Source organism: Chanodichthys erythropterus, chromosome 2, assembly GCF_024489055.1.
Source record: "Chanodichthys erythropterus isolate Z2021 chromosome 2, ASM2448905v1, whole genome shotgun sequence".
Lineage (NCBI taxonomy): Eukaryota > Metazoa > Chordata > Actinopteri > Cypriniformes > Xenocyprididae > Chanodichthys > Chanodichthys erythropterus.
In genome coordinates, this window is record NC_090222.1 from 30,752,547 (window position 1) to 30,760,700 (window position 8,154).

The following is an 8,154-nucleotide window of genomic DNA, read 5'->3' on the forward strand; positions in this document are numbered from 1 at the left end:
GTGGAGCAAACAGTGCAGAAACTATGAAGCACAACCTGTGACGGGTGAACAACATGGCCCTTGCTGTCATGGATACGAACAGTCAAATAATACTGCCGCCCTGTCTCCAACACCCATCTGTCCTCTTCCTCCACCACACTCAATGCTGAAACACACAGACAAATGCAAATAAACATAAACTCTCATACATGTGTGCGGTTTAAGATATTTAATATGTGTAACTCACTCATATAGCTGGGCTTCACCACATACACAGAAGTGCGGGGGAGTTGGGACATTATTTCAGGGGGCAGATCTGAGTCACATTTGAGTTTGGAACCATAACAATATACTCATATGCCCTACAAAACAATATTTCAAAGAAAACACAGTTGCGTCGGATACTGTTGTGTGCAACAGTTAGTGTCGCATGACCCGGCTTGAGGGCGGTGACAGTAGCTGTTTCCCGCTCAACGCAAATTATGTCACGATGGTACATTCTGCCCCTGTATCCATCCACAGCCAGACGGTATCCCTCCTCAGAGAAAGTGACCTCTACAAACAGACAGGAGAGTGAGTCATTAGATGCAGGTGTAAAAAATGTAACATATCTCTCTTGACATATGCAATAATGTGTTCATGCGATGTATATAATCAGTCTAGAAGTGTGAAGCCATTTGGTTAGGGTGTTAAAGTGTTGACATGCCATTTAAAAGCCATATTGGCATAAGCATATAAAAGCTACTGGCATATTGGTAATCTCGGGTGTGTGTTTATGTGAAGGTGTGTTGAAGACACTTGAGATTCTTGCGTTCAGTTGGCTTTAAAGGAAAGTTCAACACAGTCCAGAGCTTAACCTTTCCATGACCTTAACAACAATCACACAGTGCTTGAATAATAAACATCATGCATACATTTTTAACATTTCTCTGTCAATGACAAGGAGTCCTGAACACAATATGGTATCTGAATCAGTATATCATGATAAAAAGACCAGCATTGCTGGTTTTGGATGCTGGTATGCTTGTGTCCTTATCGGAGATGGATGGTTTGGATGAGCAAGTTGCCCTTGGTCAATCAGTTTCATCACTTTCATCAGCATTTTTTGCTAGTGGACAACATGGCTATGATGGTTCACCAGCACCAAAAACAGCATAAACCAGATATGATTTGTACCAGTCTCTCCTTCTAGCTCTGTTTTCCACAGACTGTATCTGATAGTGGATCCCTGTAGCAAGTACGTTTCTCCCGCTGGACTCAAGTGTAGTCTGTCCATCACAAACAAAGTCACACTGGCTGCTTCTACATGCTGAACACCCACCCATTCACACATACACACAAAAACACACAAATTAGAATATATTATCATTACCATCATAATATTTGATTGATTTATCTATGGACAACGTGTCTCTAGGGATGCAAAATATGTCAGTACCATATCGTTATTTATTTATTTATTTTATCTGTATACATAATAATATTCTGCTCAAATGTTTGGGGTCATTGAGATTTTTTAATGAAATATCTTATGCTCACCAAACTGCATTTATTTGACTAAAAATACAGTAAAACAGTATATAAAGGAAGTATTACAATTTAAAGTTAGTTTTCTATTTTAATATATTGTATAATGTAATTTATTGCTGTGATGGCAAAGCTGAATTTTCAGCATCATTACTCCAGTCTTCAGTGTCACGCGATCCTTCAGAAAACATTCTAGTATGCTGCTTGAGAAACTTATCTTTATTATTATTAATATTGAAAACAGCTGTGCTGCTTAATATTTTTGCGGAAACAATTAAACATTTTTTCAGGATTCTTCAAGTTCAAAAGAAAGCATTTATTTCAAATAGAAATCTTTTGCTATATTATAAACGTCTTTACTCTCACTTTTGTTCCTTGCTAATTTTGCACATTCTTTTCCACCAATTTTTACAATAAGATGACCTGTGCAGCATCATTACCTAATATTATGTTGTGATGTCTAAATTCACTTTTTAAACATTGTATTTAAATTATTAGTTTTATTTTTAGTATGCTTTATTTAATTTCTTAGACGCTATAGTAAAAAGCCATTAAATGGTCACCTGCCATAACTTGAAAATAATTATTGGCTTATGTGCATCTGCCATAATTTTATTTATTGTTACTGATTTTTACAACGGAAGTGATTCAACCAAAAACGTACTTTAGCTCGATAATAACTTTTTCCTAGAGCTGCTGTGAAGCCAAAATAATCTATGTCCATTAATTTTCCTATTATCACCATGAAGCTGTTTTGAAACAATCTGTATTGTAAAAAGCGCTATATAAATGAAGATGACTTGACTGTAGTATTTCTAGTGTTTTATGTGCGTTCATACCTTATGTTCAGGGTGTAGAAAAGACACTTTTATAAGTCCTAAACCACTGTGAATCCCATACAGTAGGACACTCTCACCCCTCAGACCAACATCCTCTAGAGACTGAATATGAGGTGGGGGAACATACCCGGCATCATGGTGACGCACAAACCTATGATAATCAGAAAACATGCTTTATGTTGATGTGTTTTCCCCATCTCTCTCCTTCTCTCTTCACTTAAAGATCCTTGTTCACCTCACTGTCTGTACTGCATCAGACTCCTTTGCCAGCTGCCAATTAAATTTCAAGCCAGCCAGACTGCTAAAAGTATTTCCTGTGGATCAAGCCAAGAACAGAGCACAGTCATAACCTTCTCATTCTCAACGAAATGCATTTTTAGTGTCCCAGTGAAATTTGTGAAATGAAAAGTACCTTCAGAGTCAAATGCCTGGACAGATAACTGCAGTGGGGGGTCGTCAGTAAAAAGCTGTCGAGCAGTCGTGATGATCTTAATTCTTTCGATCCGATCAATGATGACGTCACAGCGCAAAATGTGACCTGTTACTAAAATGGGAATGGGTGAAGTCACGCTTTTGAACACTTACTGTGTTATTTAGGATCCCAAACATAAAAACAGTATCATTATCATCTACAATTAACCTCATGTTGTCCAAAACCTGTATGAATTTCTTACTTCTGTGGAACATTGAAGTTGATTATTTGATGTTGGTAACCAAACAATTTTAGTTCCCATTGACTTCTATAGTATTTTTTGTCCATACAAAGTCCTGTCATGAAATTCTAGATGGTGCAGGATGATGGGCTTGCAATCGCATCATTCTCTATGGGGCACAGCTGCTTGGTTCCTGCAGTAACAGTAGCCAATGAGCTCGCTGCTCAACCTTCAAATACCGGTCGGCATGTTCTATAGCAATTACAGCGTGCTTTCAGAAACCCTACACCTTCCCCAGCTCCACCTGTTTAGATCTGATATGGGTAATTAATGTACGATATATTGTACAACAACAGCATGACTTATTACTTGCTCACAGTAGTATGTTGTGTATTTATTGGCAGTAGCAAGTCATGTACTTGCTCAGCAGAAGCAGCGTAGCAGATCTATTCTGCCAAGGCCAAACATATCAACATTGTCATATTCATTACCATGCCAAACACTACGAGAGTTGTCATGACAGAAATACAAATGGAAGTCAATGGGAACCAAAACATTATGGATATCAACATTCTTCAAAAATATCTTATTTTATGTTTCACAAGTCTTACAGGTCTGGAACGACATGAGGGTGAGTAAATGATAACAGAATTTTCATTTTTGGGTGATAGATTAAGAACAATAATGAGTTTTAAATAGTGTGTGCACTGCATTTTAATTCAAGCAGTCAGTGAGGCAAAGAGTGAGCAGGCTCAATGCATTCAGCATTTATTTGTTAATTAAAATATGGAAAATGATTTCCTGATTTATATATTTCATTTGAACTGCTTGCGGAAAAATAACCTATACTGCTGTAATGGCTCTGTATGTCCTTCTATAGAAAGAAAATGCATGTCTATTTATTACTGTTCCTCCTCTCGCTCACCAGGGTCTTGTGCCTGAACGACAGTACGGATAGGGACAGCCTGGGGGGAGGACAGAGCTGACACCAAGCACTGCTGACTGCAGGAAGAGAGGGGCAGCAGAGCCGGAGGGCTGAGCGCAGAGAGAGGATACACCCTGACAGTCTCAGGCTTAGAGGACACCCTAAAGTCAGACAGACAGCAATAGAGTTAGACACATGACTGCAAGTAAAGCACTCTGTTGCCTATATTATTCTTTTCATACTTATTTTTATGGAAATAATTCAGGCATGCGTTTCTTTTAAAACAAATGCTTTAAATGTAAAAAAAAAAAAAACACACATTTTAAAAATTGTTGCATGATTAGAATATGAAACACTTTTAGGCCAAATTAGGCTAGTGGTGACTAAATAAATGTGACAGTAAAAATGTATATTGTAAAACATATTTAAATGTGGTTCTTTTGAACTTTCTATTCATCCAATACATATATTATATTCATCTTTAAATAAATGTATTAAAGTTTCTACAGAAATATTAAGCTAACTGTTTTCAACATTGATGATAATAAGAAATGTTTCTTGAGTAGCAAATTAGCATATTAGAATGATTTCTGAAGGATCATGTGACACTAAAGACTGGAGTAATGTTTTGCCGTCACAGGAATAAATAACATTTTAAAATATAGTACAATAGAAAACAGCTATTTAAAACTGTAATAATATTTCACAATACTACTATGTTTTCTGTATCTTTGATCAAATATATGCAGCCTTGGTGAGCATAACAGACTTCTTTGAAAAACATTTAAAAATCAAACCGATAAAATGAATAAAATGAAGAGGAAATGAAAAATTAAATATGTGTTAAGGACATTATAATGATCATTCCTCATTTACAATGTAAAGCATATCATTTCACATTTAAAAACAAATAAATAAATAAAATAAACAGGTAAAGTGTTGGGATGTTTCATCTCATGTCTGATAAGATGAATTCAAAATCCAATCTAACTTAAGTTATTTTGATATGTGTATCAAAATACACATAACAAAATATGTTTTGTCTTTATCAGACTACATTTACCTTTATTTTTCCATTCATAAAGAGAAAGGCCATTATTGGGGTCCTCAGTCAATCATTCTCTTTCCCTTTTCTACCTCAATCTATATTCACACCATCATTATCACACCAAAATAGCACACTAACACATTTTAACATTCTTCTTTTGCAACTTTGCAAACACTGTATCCTTCAGGAAATACATCATACTACTACTAGTCTGATTTGCAAGGCAATAAGGCTAGTTACTGTCTATAAAAGCAAACTTCACCCTGGAAATGATGTCATAACAAGATTGTTTGAATTTTGTTATTCAGCAAGGAGAAGCGAACTGATTGAATTAATTACTTTTCAGACATGGCAGCTCGTAAAAAGACAGAATGGCATGTTAAGCTGAGTATGCTCCACAGCCCCTGTCACTCACCATTTGTAGCATCCTCTCTGTGCTGTCAGTGTGATGTTCACAGGCACATGAATGCTGAGAGGTAACAGCATCTTGGGAACGTTCAGTTTAGTCGACTTACTGAGTGTAATCAATGAGCCCATTAGCAAAATCACCCAAATTGCTCTTTCCATCATAGGGAAATCTGAAACTGCAGCTCTCAACTACAATACACAACTGAATACTGCTGGTGGCTAAACAATTATTTTGACATCGAAGTCAAGACAAACTAGCTAATCTCATTTGTAAGAGCTAAATTAAGAGTTTTGATAGGCACCGGTAAACAACACTGATCGTTACAATGACGCCTGTCGATGTTGATTTTTGAAACAATGTAGTTAGTCGTGTTCTGAATTTAGGCATCAGAACGACCTGCCGGCTCTGTTTTCAAAAAAGTAGGCCTATAACGTTAGGCCTAATAAAAAATAGGCTAATGGAGATGTAAGGATTATAAAATCCTTATAAAATCGACAATTATATAGGGATTTAAATAATAATAATAATAATAATTTAAACGTCCGCTATGTTACTGAATGTAAAAGTAAAGTCATTTTCGTGGCGCACTTGAAGCTCGTCTCGCGCAACGCATAGCCTACTACTCATTATGAAAATAACCCCACCGATTTGTACCAGAGGACTACATAATGGAATACATGTAACGGCGTTACGTAATCAGGATACAAAAATCCATTCGTTACAGTTACGTCAAAAAATTTAGTAATCAGATTACAGTTACATTTTGAAAAATGAGGGAATACTATCAGGATTACAATGGTTTCATTTAAAACTAAATAAATCATTACTTTGCCATTATAACACCATATTAAGGGCTGCTTGATTATAGAGTATTTCTTGGTTCTGTTGCCAGTGATGACTCACGTGAGCACAATCTCTTCAGACGCAGATTTAATCACTGCTGTTAGTTGAAACGATGCTGCTTTCAACGCTTTCAATTCATGGAAATTTCACTGCTATTTTAAGAAGAAAATGCAAACAACATGATTGTACAGTGCAAACTCTGCCTTCCAGCTACAAAAACACTTTCTTTATCAAAGGACTAAAAAAATAATCTGTAATACCATAATGTAGCCACTAGATGTCTGAATAGCCCTTTACATATATATATATATTCAGGGCTGTGTATTCCTAAATTGTGGAAATGAGAGATGATTGCTTAGTTTTAATAAGTTTTAAAAGTAACCAAAATGTTTTAAAGGAACACCAAAATGTTTTAAAGGAACATTTTTTTTTTTTGAAAATTGGCTAATTTCCAACTCTCCTAGAGTTAAACAGTTGAGTTTTACCGTTTTCAGCCGATCTGCGGGTCTGGCGGTACCACTTTTAGCATAGCTTAGCATCGTTAATTGAATCTGATTAGACCGTTAGCATCACGCTCAAAAATGACCAAAGAGTTTCGATATTATTCCTATTTAAAACTTGACTCTTCTGCAGTTACATTGTGTACTAAGACTGATGGAAAATTAAAAGTTGCTATTTTCTAGGGCGCTATGGCTAGGAACTATACTCTCATTCCGGTGTAATAATTAAGTAACTTTGCTGTCGTACCATGGGTGCTGCAGGCGGTCATTTTCGGTCGGTCTTAGTACACGATGTAACTACAGATGAGTCAAGTTTTAAATAGGAATAATATCAAAACTCTTTGGTCATTTTTGAGCGAGATGCTAACGGTCTAATCAGATTCAATGAACTATGCTAAGCTATGCTAAAAGTGGTACCGCCAGACCCGGAGATCGGCTGAATGGATTCGAAAACGGTAAAACTCAACTGTTTAACTCTAGGGGAGTTGGAAAATGAGCATGTTTTCAAAAAAAGTGGAGTGTTCCTTTAAAATTAAAGCAGAACACACATGAACACAAATGTTTGATCCGAGCTTGTTCAGTTTGATTGTGATCTGATGTCGCTTTTATAAGCCTATTTTTAAGCTCTAAATAACGATAATAATATTGCAATAGATAATTTATCAGATTTTTAAAATATTTCTATTGTTGAGACCCATTCAAAAGTATGGCGTGTGTAAAAAATTTGAAAAGATATTAAAAAAAAAAAAAAATGCAATTTACAGTAAAGTTGACCCCTTTCTTTCTTTCTTTCTTTCTTTCTTTCTTTCTTTCTTTCTTTCTTTCTTTCTTTCTTTCTTTCTTTCTTTCTTTATATATGTGACCTTTAAGTAATCCAAAAGTAATCAGATTACATTACTTTCATATTGTGGTTCTTTTTTTTAAGTAACCCTCCCAAGCCTGTATATAAAGTTACAATAAATCCATAATGGAGGTCATGCTTTATCGACATAGGCCTGTGTACCGCCTGAAATATCTAATAGAAAGTGAAGGAGCAGCATACTGTACCGTTCCTCTTCTACCGAACGCAACTTCTGTTTGTTAGTCTACCTCACATTTAAGATTAATAAATTAGCCTACTAAAACATTTGAAACCCTTTTCAATATATTCATTTACACTTGTATGGAGAAAAAAAAAAAACTTGTACTAAGACTCTAACCTTTGACTTCTTTTATGGTGTTAATTCTTTATTAGAAATATAAGAAGGTGAAATTATAAATAAATATTAAACTATACATTATGAAATCTATACCACAACAAGAACGTTTAAGGCTGCACGCGAATGCTGCACCATTTCACAGAAACAAACACCTTTGGTTTTGTCAGTCCCACAATGACACTCACACACAGACACAGTCAAGTATAGATATATACTTTATTAATTCTCTCTG

The 8,154-nt window shown here is 35.6% G+C and overlaps 1 protein-coding gene across 1 annotated transcript in view; it reads right to left on the minus strand.

The window, feature by feature from the left end:
• Positions 1-5,538, minus strand: part of LOC137029447 (nuclear pore membrane glycoprotein 210-like) — a 30,427-nt gene extending 24,889 nt beyond the window's left edge. Inside the window, exons 1-9 of the mRNA XM_067399056.1 lie at positions 5,387-5,538; positions 3,924-4,084; positions 2,758-2,889; positions 2,581-2,659; positions 2,346-2,496; positions 1,156-1,288; positions 385-534; positions 227-295; positions 36-145 (exon numbers count right to left, since the gene is read on the minus strand). Of these exons, the coding sequence (XP_067255157.1) occupies positions 36-145; positions 227-295; positions 385-534; positions 1,156-1,288; positions 2,346-2,496; positions 2,581-2,659; positions 2,758-2,889; positions 3,924-4,084; positions 5,387-5,538 (1,137 nt within the window). The remainder of the gene's footprint in view (positions 1-35; positions 146-226; positions 296-384; positions 535-1,155; positions 1,289-2,345; positions 2,497-2,580; positions 2,660-2,757; positions 2,890-3,923; positions 4,085-5,386) is intronic.
• Positions 5,539-8,154: the final 2,616 nt, after the last annotated feature.